Raw genomic sequence first — 17,143 nt, 5'->3', positions numbered from 1 at the left:
TATCATATGAGATTTGGATTTTATCTTTCTTTCTCCTCTGCTTATCTTGTGAAGAGAATGAGGATGCAGAAAGCATGATGGAGAGAGATCATGAACGAGACAAGGTTGAGATTGACTGATTCATAATATTAGTATTACATGGGGTTGAGATTTGATGTTTCTTTACAACAGGAGAGCATCAACACAGCAGGAAGAAGAAAGACAATCCAAGCTTTGGTGTTCTACAGGACTAGGCCAGAAGCCAGAAGTTCTTCTGCCATCTGGTGCTCACAAGGAATCCACCCACTCCACTGCTCTGTTTCCTCACTGCCATGGTCAAGCACTCGGCTCTGCTGATGCACTGCTCCACCAAGTCCTCATGGCTGCTCTGGAACATGCTGCACTTGGAGAAGTCATCATCATTAGAGAGAGAGAGAGAGAGAGAGAGAGAGAGAGAGAGAGGGAGACGATGGACTCACCAGCACAGTGAGGATGGTTTGGACTGCTTCAGCACCAGAACAGAGGCATCAAGCTTCTTGACTTGGCCCAGAACGGTGGCCAGTTTGGGTCCTTGGATAACCAATGCTTCCACTCGTACCTGAGAATTACCAGTGACAGCGTAAGAATGGAGACGATACAATAAAGCTTTGCTAAAAGCAGAAGGAAAAGGAAAAGAGAAAAGGGAGGGAAGATAAGAAAATAAAGCTGCACTCTTTTCCTTGAAGTTCCAATCTTTTCTTCGTATCAAAGATGTGAATTCAAGGTTAGAGAACATGATACAGCAGTGTAACCGATGATGATGGTGACGGTGAGGGCCGGCACCAGTACCTGGGGTCGCATCGCCTTGCACATGGAACCAAGGGAGTTGACGAGTTGGGAAGTCTCCTCCTCCCTGTGAGCAGAGGCGGAGCAATGGGGAGGGAGGACATGGAGGAGGGTCATGACGTCCCCCTTGTTCGCCACATGAGTCAACGCCCACATCATGGCATGCTTGGCGCGAGCGGTGCGGTCTATCACCACCATCACCCTCTTCCTCATCGCCGCCCCCTCCTTTTTCCCCCCTTCCCTCCTCTCGGAAGCGCAGGCATGAGCGTAGCAAGCAGAGGCTTGTTCTTCCCGTCCCTTCTTCTTCGTGCGCTCACCCCCTCTTCTCTCCCAGCTCATCCTTCGCTTCTCTTTTCGCTCGGCTTCGAGGAGCTTGCTTTTCTCAGAGCATGCAGGTTGATTTATAGCGGCGTTCTTGAGACGGGGGAAAAGAACAAAAGGATAAAGGAAAAGAGAAAGAGGGAAGAGGGGGAGGTCACGAGCGAAGACAACAAACAGCACAGCATCACAGCTCCACGGCAGGGATGGGAATCTTTCTGCGCTCTGTGAGCCCCTCTGACCGATTGGTGATGATAAAGAAGAACAAGGACAGCCTTCACTTCCTCGGTAAATGAATCCATGGCAAGAAGATCGATCGATTCACCCATCCAGTGTGATGGATCACTAGATAAAGATTCGCTGCCGTCTACCATCTTGCACTAACAGATGCGCATGATGCAGCAGGGTCGGCATCCGTCCATGGGAAGCAGGAAGGGTAGCTGGAGCCGGAAAAGGACATCGATCGAAGACTGCATTGTTGGGTCATGCGTTGCTTTCCGGACAAAATCTCCTTTTGGATTCATGAGTTGATGACAGCTTAGCCACATTGAATCGTCAGATGGATATAATACAAGATCTTGCGTTTAGGTTACTGCACTCACCGTGCATGAGCACGAAGCCCACACGCCTCTGCTTCAGTGAGAATATAGTACTGCAGTAATCATCAGTATGTGTGGCCTACGCATGATGGAGGTTTGCAGGGCCGCAAGAGCGCGAGAGAACGACGCTGAGGGCTGCGCTTCCATGGCCAACACGCGACGTTGCCTTCGACTGTACGATTCCATTTGGCAGCGCTCCTCCATGTGACGTCTCGAATGGCTTCTCGTTCCCTGTTGCTTCTCTCACGAGGCCTGTGGACAACAGTACGCTCTTGTGACCCATTCATGCCGTGCTCGCTGTACACGGAGCTGCCGAGGGTCGATTGTGTGATGGAACTGTGCCTGTGAACTCTGCGCATCTACCTGAGGCTAACGAAGGGATGAGATGGCGGATTGTTTGATGGACCTGTGCCTGTGAACCCTGCGCATCTACCCGAGGCTAGGGAAGGGATGAGAGAGAGGGGGAGAAGACAAAGGCATCCCATCAAGACAGTCCTTTCATCTCATGGAGCGGTAGATGGTGAAGGCTGCCGTGTAATGTATAGCTCAAGAACACAAGCTGCCAAGGATCATGTGAGGTGAGAAGAGAGAGAGAGAGAGAGAGAGAGAGAGAGAGGAATGCGTTTCAAATGCAACAAAACCAAAAACTCATCTACCTTTGACAACCAGAACAAGAATGACAACGAGGGTGCATGATCTCTACTCCAACCACTGGGTTCCATCCTTGTTCTAACATCATCAACAAAGCTTGAAGCAGGTGATGATAATGATCTTTCTATATGTTGGTGATGGTGCGAGATTTACATTGTTTTTCTAATCAGAAGAAAAAAGAAACTATTTATTCTAAAAAATTATTGTAAGAGAGTATATATATATATATATATATATATATATATATATATATATATAGAAGGATGATGATAGATTGGCATTGTTAGCAATGACATGTAGAATTCAAGAAGAAGAGACTTAAATGTTGAATCACATTGTAGCATAGAGAGATTTTATTTTGATAAATGTAATTATTTATGAAGTGGTAAGGGTAGTTATTAGATATTGATGAGGGCTAAATACTAGCTTATGATATGATTTAAGTAGAAATAAACAGTTCGTTTCTTGTTTACTTGAGATGCAAAGAATTGTATATTGCTAATATGTGAAATTAGTTTAATAAAAGAAAGAGAGATGATAATATATTTAATTTGTTATGTATTTACATGCAAAGCTAGAAACGGGGATTTGGATCCCATCCAGCTTACGATTCACGCTGGTCTCCATCTGATGCTGGAGTTCGACCTTAAATGTGGGTCCCACATCAACGGAGGGTTCCGATGCGGGGAGTCTGTGGATCGAGACTCGTGGCTTCTGGAGAGGATCCACTTCGATTCGGCGACGGTATATCTCCGGCAGCGGGCGCGCGGGCGGGCGGCCGACGCGACGGTGAGTGGCCGCTCGGCTGCCGGCAGCAAGACGGAGGTCGGTGGCGGTAGCGTGTCGAGGTATGCTTCCGTGTTCTTTGTTTGCCCCTTCTCGCCATGTCTTTCCTCTTCGGCGGGTCGAAAGCCTTGAAACCCTAGATCTTTATGCCGATAGACTGATGGCTTGATTCCTGGGGCGGAAGACCACTGGTGCGAGGCATCTCTGGCCCTCGGAAGACGCCCGAAACCACGAAACGGGCCGCCGCCTCTTCTCCGATTCCATGAGCCCAGTCCCGCTTCAAGGTCGTCTTTCTATCCGGATGTTCCATAATTTACGAAAAGCATGTTGCTCTGAGCAAATCATCAGGCATTTCCCCCCAATTTCTGGAGTACATTGTCTCTGCCCTTATATCCTGGCAGTTTCTTTTCTTTCTTTTTAGCAATGCCTCATCTCTGATTTAAGTTTTTAGATAGAACTGCAATGCCAAACAAAATATATAGAACTGCAATATATATATATATAGACACACACACACACACATGGTAGGTCTAAGTCAATCATCTAGGAGGGTTGAGAATACAAATCAATATCATCTTGTCTCATCAACTGGCTTAGGCTTTTATATGAAATGACAGTGACAAAAAAATTTAAGAACTGAACTTAACAGAGTAATCAGAAACATCTGATGGTGCATGGGTTCAGAAATCAGAGAATAAAACAGACTATGGAGAGTTTGTGGTAATTACCTTTACATTAATAATCACATATGAAGTACTTCAGAGAAATCACATATGAAGCTGAAAAATATGAGGCAATCAAGAGGTTAATATCTTGCTAGAACATTATTCAAATGTATGGCTGACTACTTGATAATTCACTCAGCTACCAATATATTGATAATTCAATGTGTTGCTAATGCTCGAAGCCCATAAATGTAATCTGAAGGATATCACACTTTTATCTTATACAGACAACCATAGAAATATTGTCAACAATGCCGCCTACTTGGGAAATGTACACTATTGCTCATACAAGATCTCTAGAATCACTCCTGGACTCCTAAATACCTTAGCACAAATTTTGGTACAAACTACAAACCATAATCATATCTTTTAGCATTTGATGTCAAGCTTAAGAAGTTCATCCTCCCCAACGATAAAAATTTTATCATTATCTCTCAGAACATCAATGGAGTCTACCTCAGCAGCATCTTCATTTGTCAATATTTTGTATCTTGCATCGACTTCAAACTTCTTGCCTGTCAATGATGAAAAATGATAAATAAATAAGAAACAAGAAATCTGTTTTGACTAAGCAGGTATTTTAGCTGCTAAAATATATTGATCTAAATCCTGTGGTTTCTCTTGTAAGGATATTTGAACTAGGTGGGTGATTTCTGCTTACATATAAATGACAAGTCAGATTTGTGCATACCAATAATTGTTCTGAGCTCTTCCATGGTGCTTGGCAAACTTATTAGCTTTCCAGTTTCTGAATGGCTGTTTCTGAGCAGTGGATGGCCGTTGAATACACTAATCCTTGGTCGATGTTCATTTGCTTCCAATTTCAGGGAATTATCTTGCTCTCTAAGTACTTCTGTTTTCTTAAACGCTCCATAAGGTTCTAATGCCATAGTTGGATATCCAACATCTCTTTGCTGGATCATTTCTTCTAATATTTCTTTTTTCATCCTCCTTTCTATGCTCCCATTTGGATTTGATTTCACTATGCTCGCCCCATTCATGACCAGGAATGTAACCATTTCTTCATGATTTTCAGCACTTGCTATCTGCAATGCTGTCAGTCCTTCATGGTTCTCGGAATCTATGTTTAAACCATGGTTTAACAGCTCTCTCATAGTCGAAAGGTCATTTCTTTTAGACGCAAGACATAGAAGATTGGCACTGGTATAGGGATTGGAAACACATGCACACCGGTGCAAGATATTGAAAATGTTATGGTGTTTTCCTGTGATAGCATCCCATAATGGAGTATTTCCATCCATGTCTGACATTTTTGAACTAAAATCAGTATATCTCCTCAATTTTGTATGAATGATAGAAGATATGTGAAATATTCTGAAGCCTAAGCTGCATACCTTGTATATTGATGTTGCAGGCATGGTTGATTAGAACCAAAACACAATCCTCGTATCCTTTTGATGCTGCTATATGCTAAATGCACGATAAAGTAACAATCGTTATGAAACAATGCATTGCATTTCTTCTAAAAGTATAAATGCATATATACAATCATGCCCGTCATGATTCATGATATAAGAGTTGCACTTAAGAAACCCTTTTCTTGTGTTAGTTTATCATAGCAGTTTTCAGGTTAAAGATGAAGTTGTTTCCACATCTTCGTAGCCAAACAAATTTTAGATCCCTAGGACAATGGTCAATTGATGTCTTCACCAATTCATAAGTTGTAGCATTCTCTTCTGCAGATTATGTTTTGATCTTTTCTTTTCCAGGGACTGCATATGTTTCTCATTAGCACCAACATTCGTTTGATGTGAAATACAGAAAAGAACCAAACAAACTGTTGATATGCAAATGCAGCAATATTTATAGAGAGAAGGAAATTTTACCAATGGAGTTCTTCCTTTGGAGTCACCAATATCAGGATCCATTCCTGCTTTGAGGAGTTTGTCAAGGAAGCAACTATTTCCTGTAGCAGCTACTGTGAGTAGATTGCACGGTTTGTTAGTTTCTTCAAATTCTCCATTCTCCCCTATCAGATTATCGATGCTGATGTCCTTGAATTCTGTTTGATGCTTTAAATTATGAAATGTTCTTGTTATTTTCTACCGATTTGTAATTATTGAAAGATTTCTAATATGTACTCATTCTACAACTTGTAACTGTGAAAACACTTAAACTATTACCTTAAGAAAGTTCTTCATGATAATTATACCATCCTTTTGTTTTGCATGCAGAACTTCTTTCAGGGTGCTCTGCTTCAACTTTAACAGCTGAGACAATGTTCTAGTGCGGAATATAAAGCTTTGAGGCCTTTCGCTGAGTGCAGTAAATTCTCCAAATATATCTCCTGTGCTAAACTTCCCTACAACTTGTTCCATCTCATTATCAGAATATATGATTTCAACTTCACCTGATACAACAATGTATACATCTTCTGGGGCTTCATTTTGCATGATGACATCCTCTCTGGGTGGAATGTACTCGACTTTCATCTTAGTTACCTGATCCAGAAATCACAAAGAATGTGAGTCAAATATTCACGTAGTGCGTTTTCTCTGGTGCTGGTGGACATAGAGTTGAATTTGAACCAGAGATTGCTAAGTTTACCAACAGTAAGAGTGTTTCCCTCGAGACACCTTTAAAGAGGTAAGCCTCCTTGACAGTCGGCAGGAAGAGATGCTGACAGATGCTTTTGCATAGTGCTTTTGGTAATTGGTCCATCAGATGTTGTTGGTTTAAGGTCTCTGCTTTAAATCTAAGACACATATAAGCCAATATCTGTTCTTTCAGATGTGGTGGTAAGTGGTTTCTGCATACAAAGTTAGATGCAACTTGTATGCTATTCCTCTGCAATAAATTCCAGACACAAATGAGTTTAAAGTTGTAAAGCTATTACGGATGCAATACGTGTTTTATGATCTTATAATTTGCATCAGTCAGGAGTTTATGTATGAAAAGACTGATGCAACTATACAAAAGAAAAAAAAGGATTGGTGAATCCTTACGAATTCCATTGTGCGTCGTGTTCCTTCAACAACCAGATTGGTCATATTTCCAATCAAGTATGCAGTGAGGCCTAGGTTACAGAGCATATAGAAAATATTAAAGATCATTTCTCTTGTGTTCACAGCATGAAGATCGCCATAACCAACTGTTGTCATTGTGGATATAGACCAGTAGATGGAGGCTATGTAACGCATCCACAAGTTAGCTTCCCTGAAGTTTGGCACTGCAGCACCAATCCAAGTCTTCCCTTGATGTGGATACCGATCAGCCAGCAAGTAGTAGAGGCATCCAGCACAGTGGACTAAGAAAAAGGTAACCTGCATCAACCATGTTGGAAGTTTCTTTTACGTTTCCAATCAAGCATTTAATTGCTTATCGTTTAACTTGCATGCCAGACCCATTTGATTAGCCTGGTTTGCTACAGTTATATTTTAGCAGATTAATATTGCATCATCTAATATCACTATTTTAAGTCTTTGATGGGATGCAATAGATCATTAGCAGAAGAAATTGGAGTCAGATCTACTTACAAATAGGAGTCTAACGCATCTAATGCAGAAATAGCTGAACCTGATATCTTTTTCTAGCCTGCACTAGCCCATGAAGAAAATTAAAAACTTTCAGACTTCCATATATTTTTCTCCATGATTCAGTTTAGTTGCTACCTTGTGAAGAATTGTTTGACCTTCCTGAGACGCCAGAGTCTTAATGTGCCCAACAAGCTGTAAGAGACTCCTGCCTTGACTCTTCCAGTGATCAAGTAGCCAAGACCCTCAAATGGAAGTGTTGATGTCAAATCCATGATGAACCATGTTGACAAGTATCTGAGGAAGGTTATTTAGTGAATAACTATGAAATTGCAATACAACCAATATGCAGTAAATCATTACTGTTAATATAGTGTTCTCGATACCATCTTTTTGATGGTGCATTGGTGTAAAATGTTCAAGTTTTACCGCCATTTGATCAGTATGGTTAGTATCACCTTTTGTTGTATGATTATGAAATTGTGGGTCACACGACCTACTTATTTGGTCATCAATGTCTGCTTGTCAGATTCTACCTATAGGTTAGTCTCAAGATAAGATTAGTATTTCATACCAAGTCTAGAATTATATATGCATTAGCAATTAACTGTTACCTACCATGATATTGGTTAGATGTACTACAACATTATCTGATAGCCTACAGAACTCAAAGCTGTAAGTAGAATAACAACTTACAGTGTTAACCTTCTTAGGGGAGTAATATGAGTGTATGCAATAAAGCTTAACTGAATTAAACATATAGTTATTGATGGAGTTTCATAGAGAAGAAATTTCTGCAGCATTCAACCTGTCAAACATAATTGTGGAGATTTTACTGAGGATCTATCAAATTTAATTAAGACAGTCACTGAAGCAAAGAATAGAACTTGCAAGTGCAATATTTGTCTTCACCACTTTAGATCTTTGGGTAAAATTGAGAAGCCATGGCCTTGTTTAGATAACAGAAGACACTTAACTCTCTGTCGCTCCCTCCCTCTGTTTTTTATCCCTTTTTTAACTTATTCAATAATGAGTAGCTGACTTTTGGTAGAACAAGTTAGTTGCAGAGACAGATTTGTGGTTAAGCAAATATTTCAGAGTTGCAGAGACAGAACAAGTTATAATTTAGATGGTCATTCTTTGTATGTTAACCAAAGGAACCTATTACTGAAACTGTTTTTTATTCAAACAAGGATAATGTACAAGAAGACTTAATGGTGGTAAAATGTGATTGATTGGGAACTAAGGGCTGAACAACTCTTTACTCCATCACTTATTCTTGCACAGAATAGTACTTAGAGATACTTGTATGTCACTGTTCTTATTTAAACAATTATTACCATTGACTTTCTATCTTTTCTTTTTTTTTTCAGTTTTGGGCCATAATTTGTAACAGATATTGACTATCTTTCGTGTCCATAAGTTAATTGACCCGGTATGTGACAGCCATTTCCTAGATTTCATCAGACGGAATCAGAGATTCACTTGACAGGTAACCTATCTGTGCATATATATCCAGGTTAACTTGGATACCTATGCGCAGAGATTCACTTATTGCATGTTGGCCCAGTGAATCAAAAATATTCTGGAAATTAACCTTTTTACATCCAAAAAGGTATTAAGCTTCTGTAATATTTGCCAACTTTGCTGGATGCTTTTTTTTATATATATATTTGCATGGTAAAGGATTTTACCCACAGAACAACTGTTGGAGATCACTCAATTATGCTCTGGCCATATCATTTTACTTGAGTTTCATCTGAAGAATTGTCTTGTTTTGTAACTACAGCATACCTGTAATCAGAATTCAAATTAGTGATGTTGATGATTGATGACTGGAGACAAGTTCATGGTACATCATGAGCTGGCATATCACATGTATCAGTTTGATTTTAGCATAAGGTTGTACAAGAGCAGCCCCCATGTCATAAAATGACAGAATGGAAGACAGTGGTAGAGGCATTGCAGGATCCTTATGGTCGCAAATTTTGTACATTTTTTTACGACCACAAGTCGATAAGTTTTTCTACCATTATTGGTGGGGTCAGTCTGTGGGCTGGGATACCTCAGTCGAGTCAGTTACATTAAAAAGCCTGACATTATCTTTTTTTTTTTTTTTTCCTTTCATAAGATCTATAAAGCACTTGAAAGCTTAAGTCTTTGTGCTAAGCGCTAGTGTTGATTGTGCAGTGCTACAAGAATAAGCTGAAATCAAGAATGAACAAGACAATCAGTTTGTGATGGCCAGGTAACAATCTGGTGGGCCCCTCATGTTGGTGATAGAATAACATCTGACAATATCTTGTTTTCTTTTTTCCTTTCATGAGATCTATAAAAACTTGAAAGCTTGAAGTATACTTGTGCAAGAGTTGGTGCTGATCGTGCACTGCTACAGTGATTAAGCCGAAACCAAGAATTGAACAAAATGACAGCACTACATGTGGTGGTTATCTCAAGTTCTGGTGAAAGCAAGCTTGCCAAGACAACCTGCTTGCCATGGTCAGATATTAGCCAACACTCTGGTGGGCCTATTCGACAGTTCTTGTTTTTACTTTTTCTCCTTTTTTCCTTCTGTAAGATCTACAAAATACTTGAAGGCTTGAAGTATTTGTGCTGTTGTGCAATGCTACAGGGCTTAGGCTGACATCAAGAATGAACAAAATGACAGCATTAGATGTGGTGACCTCGAGATCTCGTGACAGCCAGCTTACCAAGACAACCTGCTTGTGATGGTCAGGTATTAGCATTCCTTTCTACTTAACCGACGCAGACCTTCTAGATTTGATGAACTACAGCCAACTTGAAACCGTACTCCACAACAAGGAGCTACAGCAGCACTCTATCATTTTTTATACAATTCTCTAGAATCTACTCGATCTTGATTAGCTACTTGATGTGTTGATACCCTGGTGGGCTCCTCATGTTGGTGATAAGAATAAAAAGTCTAACAATATCTTCTTCTTCTTTTTTTTCCTTTCATGAGAGCTAAATCTGCAGTGCTATCTCAAGCTTACCAAAATGACAGCACTAGTTGTGGTGGTTATCTCAAGCTTACCAAGAAAACATGCTTGTGATGGCCAGGTATAAGGTAATAATACTATGGTGGCCCCCTTATGTTGGTGACACAATGAAAAGTGTAGGTGCCCTTCTCTTGTGAACCCAAGTGGTTGGTAGAGTTAGTGTAGCAATTAGCATGCAAACAAATAAAAGAAAAATCATGGCTTTCCTGAGCCTGAGGGAGTGGAGTCCAAGCAATCTGAGTGGAACCTGCGTGATTCTGACAGCGCCAAGATGAAACGAGTCCTCCAGAAGAAGCCCACGCAGCTCAGGTTTTGATGAAGTAGGTGCTACAAGACTGCCACCAGAACCATTTGTTTTCCTGGGTACCCCCTTCTACTATTTTTCTTGTGGTCACAATGAAAAGTCCGCAACCCGAAGAATGATTTTTCTCGTAGTTGCCTTCAAATCAAGAGTTCAAGAACCTATGTGACAGATTTTGCCTGAGGTTTGTTTGCTTGTTCGTGACAAAGCACAGAGACACTCACACTAAGCCTGTTAAGGTCTCAAATTCCGTACCTAGTCATGGGAACTCTCTTTTTATTTCTGTAAGTGGTGATATATGGAACTTTAGATGATTTAAGTGCTAATTTTGGATCATTTAGAGAAGAACTAATGGTTATATAAATTTTGTTTGAAGGTGATGAGCAAAGGTGTAATAAGAGGGCATAGATGAGTGGGCGAAGAACAGACCTGGTGGCAATCTTCCTGGGGTCACAAACAAGAACCTGCGTCCTGGAATCGATGTAAGCCACGAAGAACGTGAGAACGATGTCGGCCGCGAAGAAGGCGTCGATGACGTTGTCGGTGAGGAACAGCCCACCCTTCGGCGCGGCGTGCATGAACGCGATCTCGAACGGATACACCCATGCAGAGTACGCTACCAGCGCCACCATGAACGCTTCCCAGCACCTGCAAGACAACATCTTGGAGCTTTCGTTCGTCAGCGAAAGAGAGAATTCGTCGCCATGGAGCTCTGCGCGTAGTTCTAACCTGTATCTCGAGTCCATGGGCAAGAAGATTCTCCATCGCGAGCCGTTCGGGTTCTGGCTGCAGCTTGACATGCCGAGAGGAGGAAGAACGAGCTTGGAGAGGCTGCTGAGGCTAAGGGACTCGGAGCTGCTCTCATCGCCGTGCTTCCTGCAGCCGTTCGTCATGGAGTTGTGAGCCTTCATGGCCGTACCGGAGTCTTGGCACGGGCTGCCTGCCATATTTTTGTTGTTACGAAAGCATCAGGAGGAGAGAAGCAGGATCGAGTCACACAAGCCTGGCACAAATAATGGAGGGCGAAGGATGACGACAATGTTGTGGTTCTGGCAAAGATGAACCATCTGAGTGCACTTTTCGGTGATGGTGGGATAATTCCCGGGCCACTCGTGGCTGGGTGGCCAGCCTCTTTTTGTCTTGCATTCTTCTCTCATTCAGAGGGGTGATATATCTGCATCATTACATAATGTTTTCTGGATGTAACTCTCACATTCAATTTGGCTGACGTACCCAACTCTATCTCCTCTTGTTTATTGCCTAAAATTATGTACCTGCGTGGATCATTGGACAATCAAATGGCAAATCAATTTTTGAGTTGCTGCACATGTTATTTTTGAGTAGATATTCATATAATGAATGCAGCGAAAGAAATCAATATGATGATTGAGACCAATACAATCAATGATAGATATGAACCAAAACCAATATCTCTAATTCACACTTCAATCTGTCGATTGTGTGCGGCTTTCATTTCCCCACGGATGCCAACAGTAATAAATACCTAACGCAATAAATTCAAGCTCACTGCAATTAAGTGACATATAGGCAAAAAAAAGATTTTGAAAATGACTTTCATGTCTTAAAGATATCTTACTTGGAGTTTCACCGAATAAGGTTCCCTATGGGAGAACAGGGAAAACAACCTAGCTACTGCTAGGTTGAAACCTGGTTGGATGAGATTGTGATTCTTGAATCAGATTTGGCAGCCATTAAGACACTAGGATGATGATGGTTTGATTTGTGTGTCCATGGAGAAACATCAAGTGACTGAGAAGAAATGGATTTGTGCTTACCTTTCCTTTTCTTTCTTGAGATTATGCTCAGGGTTTCTCTCCAAGAAATGATTTTAGCATGGAGGGTACTTGGAGAGCAAGCCTCAAATGTGCCATGGAGATCCACAAGCATCATTCTCACAGCCATCTAACACTGCAAGTTGCTGAAAAGAAAAAAGATGTGACATCATTTTCATCTGTTAGGACTTTTCATTTACCAGTGCCAGGATTTCGTTACTAGAGATTCAGAATATGGATCAACATATGTTAAAAGAAGAAACATCCACTGAAAAAAAAAACAAGAATAGATTTTGGTTAATTAACACTTGTCTTGATGGAGGCCCACCTGTTCAAGGACTCTCTGTTCTGGATTATTGCTTTCCTTCATGTAATGGTGGTGTTCTTTGGCCATCTAGATAGAGAGTCTGGTGTTCATGTAATGGTAAAGTTTCGAATATAAAGACCTGTTCAAGTTTATAACTCAAAACAGAACCATTTTGGTCCTCCTGCAGAAATAGAACATTCTCCTCCAGCATAAGTTCTGATAATAATTATCTCCTTCTGCAGCCCATATCTGCAAAAAGAAAAGTGAAAAATAGATGGAGGATTAAGTGATGAAAGTGAGTTAAAGTGACCTCCATGAAGGCCCTACAGGTAGTTTCAAAGTGGAAACTCTGATAATTGATAGTCCAACAAATGCTTGAGGGCAGAGGTCATGGTGGGTTTCTCTATCTAGCTTTTCAAGTATGGTTCTTTTTAGGCTTCACATCACATCTGCAGGAGGATTTCAGATTCCACGACCACTACTGAAAGTTCTCCACAGTCCGCTCAACATGAGTACAATAACAGCCGTTGCTTTCTTTCGCTTGAACAAAGTGATAAGATATATATATATATATATATATATATATATATATATATATATAGAGAGAGAGAGAGAGAGAGAGAGAGGTTTTTCTCCTTCCTCATCGGTACTCTGTGCTTTCCTCAACAATCTGTGCGATGGTTAATTAGACTTCAATGTGATATTCCCTTATCTGAAAAGGAAAAGAAAAAGAGACACGATCATTAGTGGCTATCTTAAATATCTCGAATATTTACATTGAAAAAATTGAATGAACAAGACAGAAGAGATAATAGAAGAAAGTGCAGATTCTGGTATGACTAATAGTGCAACAAGATCTTCGTAATACAGAAAAATAAAAATTATGCATGATGTGTATATCTTGTTCTAGAAAATATCTTGGGCAAGATGAGAGAAAAAAAAGAAGTGGATTAGAAACAAGAGACTGCAAAAGGAAAAAAAAATGATTTTTCTTTTTTTCGCTATAACTGATGGTAGGACAAGTTGGCTACAGAAAAAACCATTTGGTGATGTGCACCATGTGTTACAGTTTTAAATTTTGCACACTGAATGAGGGAAAAAACAATTATTGTCCAGTAAAAACTCTATGATTGAACCCCAGACATATTTTCCAAATGAAAAGAGCATCTAATCCTGGTTCAAATACATTTTCTACAAACTCAATCTTGAAGATTCATAATCTGTTTTAAGTCAGTCAGTCCTAAAACCTTGGTGACTAAGCAAGAGGGAACAAACAGGATTTACTTAACTTTTTGGAGTCTGGACTACTGTTTTTCATGACGGTCAAGGTTCATTTGATTCAATTGACAGGATAAAGTAAAGTAGGATTTTGAGTTATCTAATCTCAAAGATCTACCATTGCCAAAAAGATGAAGGATCCTACTTTGAGGGGGGAAAGATCCTAATTCCCGAGAGAGGATTGGAAGACGTGAGAACCATTTCACCATTTTTTTTTGTGTACCAATTTCATCTAATATTAAATTATTATGAAAATAGTAGTTATTTTCTATGAAATGCATGTTAAAGTATGCACATATAACAGCATTTTTTTTTAAGTCAGTAACAAGCATGGATTTAAATTGCTCTCATCTAACCATAGAGCTTTGGACCTCCAAAATCTTCATTCTAATTTCTCTCCAATGTCCGAAAATATTAATGTCTTCAGATGTGATTTCTCTTATCATGTTTTCCTTGATGAAAATTTCTTTTTCAGTGTACAAACGTATTATCATCATATCTATCAGCCTCTCAAACATTTACCAAGTATTTCCCTAACAACACATCATTTCAAAACTAGGGGACAAGTATCTGTCCACCGTTGACACATGCTCCAGTGAATCTAAACTAAGAATCCTTAATAATGTTTAAAGAAGTCCATGATATGCAATTCAAAAGGATAAATTTGAACAGTTTACAATAAACGATATTAGCAATAAGCAGCTCATTTTGGAGATTTATTATCACCAATGTATTTCCAATATAAAAATAACATCATGATTCATATTTGCAAACCAGCAGCCCAGGTAGACTGGGGTTCAACTTTCAATACTGAAATATAAAAATAAAATTTCTGTCTTCCTTTTAGAGACGACAAAAGGTAATCAGTTAGTAATGAGATAATCCAACAAAGAAACGGAACCTCCCAGTCATGACGTTTAACTTCCATTAAAGAATTCAATACCCACCACTGGCCCAACATCAGCACTAACCAAAGGAAAAAGTCAAGTCCCAAAAGTTTCCAATACCCCTTTTTTTTGCAAAGAAAAAAAAAAGTTTATGTCCAATCCCACAAGTTTCCAATCCCTTTGTCTATAGTTTGGGAACATCCACTGAACTCCAATTCTATAATCATAATTTTGGAATTAAGTGATGCAGAAGGTAGATATGATATAGATTTAAAGAAAAAGATTAAATAGAAGCCATGAAGCACAACAACAACTAATGGGCATAAAAATTGATATAAATCAATGTACAAAACCAGGAAAAAAAAAAAAACCCATGGCCAGACAGTTTTACAGCTCCAGAAGTAGAATTTAGCCAAGCAATTCAAAATGAAACATACAATTCCAAGCGAAGACACCCTTACACCAAACCTAAAAACGAAAGGCAACTCTCTTACATCAGGCTATAATCCCTTGGGATATTAAGGAAACACTAGTTTAAGTATATGCTTTATACATGATCTAAATTTAACTTCAATTCGGAGTCAAAAGAGGCAATAGGCAACTTTCCCAAAGAAAGGGATCGGACAACAGCATTATCTTTCAAGATGACTGTTGTGTGTGAGAGTCTCTCAGTCTTCTTACCGAGGTCAGCAATTTTCTCTCTAGCCCGTTTCAGTTATAATTTTAATCATGGGTAGTTCATATTCTCACTAAATCAAAATTGAAAGGAACAGTATAAATCACTCAAAGAACAAAATGAAGCAAAAGCATTGCTGAATAAAAGAGAGGATTTGAACCTTGGCAGCAACAATACGACCAATGTGAGCGATGTCACATGTCAAGATAGCCCCACACTTAATCCGCAATAAGCCTAAGTCAAACATAATCCCCACAAAACCTTGGCCGTCAGGTTCAGGGGATCACCATGAGGACGATTCGAGTCCCCAAAAAATTCGTCCTCGCGAACCCGTCGCGGGTGAATTCCAGCTGCTGGTCGAGGAGATGCAGAAAAATAGGCGGAGGGACGGAAGGATGCGTGAAGGGTCGCGGAGACCGGAATCGAGCTCAACGGGGATCGGGTCGCCAGCGATACGGGCGTGGGGAAGTGGTGGAGGCAAGGGAGCGTCATCGATCCCAGCGAGAGGTTGTCCATGGCGAAGCTCTCGCATCAAAGATTAGAAGCAAGAACAAGAACTCTGATATAAAGATCGAAGTAACAGGAGCATCAGCGACGAACAACGACAGGACCAATAGCGGCGAGCTCCCATCGACGGCGGACAGAGAGAATGAGAGAGAGGGCGCAAGTAGAAGAAACCCTAACCGGAAGAAAAGGCGACGAGGAGACGAGACGGAACAATAGAAAGGGGGAGGAGAGACGAGCAGCGGCCGGTGGCGGAGGCGAGAACGCCGAGGAAAGAGGGAGTGAACCTGGACGGGATTATTGGCCGGAATCGATGCTGGCGTCACCAGGACCGACCGGTCACCACCGTTTTCCGTCCTCGTATGTCCTTTGCTCGTATCGCATCGGTGGACTTGTATTCCGCTCCGTTGCGCCATTATACGATGGGATCGGCTGCAAGATACTTTGTACAGATCCTGCGTGAGGCGAATAACATCTCAACGCGTGTGAATACTATCGTTTTCTTTTTTATAGATATCAATTTACGATCAGGTCCTCACAAGATGAGTTCACGAATCTTACAGATAGGATGATCCATGGAGTGTGTATTAGACTGCCGGCCTGCAGACATCCAAAGCCTGGTTGATGGCCCAAGTACGATCAACCTTGATCTATATATTAATTTAGATCAAATAGATTACAGCAAGAAGAAGAAGAAGAAGATGATCTTGCAGATCTTTCCAAGCTCAAATGATGCCAATAATGGCACCCACCACTTGGTCTCTGTGTTCCCAGGACGAAGCAGCAAGCACATGCCTTTGCTGCCTTCGGCCACCAATGACCAGTTCAAAGGGCAGGAAGCAGTCAGATTCCCCGCATAAAGCCAACCCTTGGCGAGGACAGCAAGCCTTGGGCGTGGCCACCATCAACAGCCCCGTCTCTTCTTTTCCTTTCTGCCCTTTTCCTTGTTTGATGATGGTGTTGGGTTGCCCCTCTCAGGCCTCTCCCCTGTCTTCTTCCT

The 17,143-nt window shown here is 40.7% G+C and overlaps 2 protein-coding genes and 3 long non-coding RNA genes across 18 annotated transcripts; 3 read left to right on the top strand and 2 right to left on the bottom strand.

Moving 5' to 3' along the window:
• Positions 1-91: 91 nt before the first annotated feature.
• LOC135640588 (uncharacterized) lies at positions 92-1,426 on the bottom strand. The gene is made up of 3 exons (XM_065155207.1): positions 808-1,426; positions 459-577; positions 92-377 (listed from the first exon to the last, which is right to left on the bottom strand). The coding sequence occupies exons 1-3, from the start codon at positions 1,141-1,143 to the stop codon at positions 230-232; spliced, it is 603 nt and encodes a 200-aa protein (XP_065011279.1). The 5' UTR covers positions 1,144-1,426; the 3' UTR covers positions 92-229.
• An 82-nt stretch (positions 1,427-1,508) lies between these two features.
• Positions 1,509-6,144, top strand: LOC135640590 (uncharacterized). 6 transcript variants are annotated; one of them, XR_010497388.1, is made up of 5 exons: positions 1,509-2,478; positions 2,951-3,220; positions 3,299-3,442; positions 5,614-5,840; positions 6,079-6,144. It is a non-coding gene; the product is annotated as an uncharacterized LOC135640590 (long non-coding RNA). The 6 variants fall into 6 exon arrangements; XR_010497386.1 differs by having other exon boundaries at positions 2,947-3,220; positions 3,315-3,442; positions 5,666-5,840; XR_010497385.1 differs by having other exon boundaries at positions 2,947-3,220; positions 3,315-3,442.
• LOC135582315 (potassium channel AKT2-like) lies at positions 4,007-16,517 on the bottom strand. 8 transcript variants are annotated; one of them, XM_065155200.1, is made up of 15 exons: positions 15,800-16,517; positions 12,820-13,510; positions 12,495-12,637; positions 12,296-12,366; positions 11,428-12,202; positions 11,128-11,346; positions 7,516-7,674; positions 7,381-7,438; positions 6,850-7,167; positions 6,452-6,691; positions 6,028-6,345; positions 5,731-5,916; positions 5,239-5,314; positions 4,575-5,147; positions 4,007-4,398 (listed from the first exon to the last, which is right to left on the bottom strand). In XM_065155200.1, the coding sequence occupies exons 5-15, from the start codon at positions 11,643-11,645 to the stop codon at positions 4,253-4,255; spliced, it is 2,511 nt and encodes an 836-aa protein (XP_065011272.1). In that variant the 5' UTR covers positions 11,646-12,202; positions 12,296-12,366; positions 12,495-12,637; positions 12,820-13,510; positions 15,800-16,517; the 3' UTR covers positions 4,007-4,252. The 8 variants fall into 8 exon arrangements, with proteins under 8 accessions (XP_065011272.1, XP_065011274.1, XP_065011275.1 ...); XM_065155202.1 differs by having other exon boundaries at positions 11,428-11,972; XM_065155203.1 differs by lacking the exon at positions 12,296-12,366 and having other exon boundaries at positions 11,428-11,972; positions 12,820-13,047; positions 13,126-13,510.
• On the top strand, positions 9,178-10,592 carry LOC135640589 (uncharacterized). Of its 2 annotated transcripts, XR_010497383.1 has the most exons (3): positions 9,178-9,451; positions 9,568-9,899; positions 10,010-10,592. It is a non-coding gene; the product is annotated as an uncharacterized LOC135640589 (long non-coding RNA). The 2 variants fall into 2 exon arrangements; XR_010497382.1 differs by having other exon boundaries at positions 9,442-9,899.
• LOC135640592 (uncharacterized) lies at positions 10,822-12,024 on the top strand. Its single transcript, XR_010497390.1, has 2 exons — positions 10,822-10,982; positions 11,075-12,024. It is a non-coding gene; the product is annotated as an uncharacterized LOC135640592 (long non-coding RNA).
• Positions 16,518-17,143: the final 626 nt, after the last annotated feature.

Source organism: Musa acuminata, chromosome BXJ3-6 (genome assembly GCF_036884655.1).
Source record: "Musa acuminata AAA Group cultivar baxijiao chromosome BXJ3-6, Cavendish_Baxijiao_AAA, whole genome shotgun sequence".
In the NCBI taxonomy this organism is placed as follows: domain Eukaryota; kingdom Viridiplantae; phylum Streptophyta; class Magnoliopsida; order Zingiberales; family Musaceae; genus Musa; species Musa acuminata.
Note: the sequence above shows the minus strand (reverse complement) of the source record. Positions and strands in the feature narration are given on the sequence as shown.

Bases quoted from the DNA above. Each gene is read 5' to 3' on its own strand.
- LOC135640588 (XM_065155207.1), bottom strand. From the start codon at position 1,143: ATGAGCTGGGAGAGAAGAGGGGGTGAGCGCACGAAGAAGAAGGGACGG. The intron at 578-807 runs GTACTGGTGCCG...GGTAATTCTCAG, and splicing joins GCAAGGCGATGCGACCCCAG to GTACGAGTGGAAGCATTGGT. The intron at 378-458 runs GTGAGTCCATCG...CTCCAAGTGCAG, and splicing joins AAACCATCCTCACTGTGCTG to CATGTTCCAGAGCAGCCATG.
- LOC135582315 (XM_065155200.1), bottom strand. From the start codon at position 11,645: ATGGCAGGCAGCCCGTGCCAAGACTCCGGTACGGCCATGAAGGCTCAC. The intron at 7,439-7,515 runs GTAGCAACTAAA...GGGCTAGTGCAG, and splicing joins GTCAAACAATTCTTCACAAG to GCTAGAAAAAGATATCAGGT. The intron at 6,346-6,451 runs GTAAACTTAGCA...TTTCTGGATCAG, and splicing joins GGGAAACACTCTTACTGTTG to GTAACTAAGATGAAAGTCGA.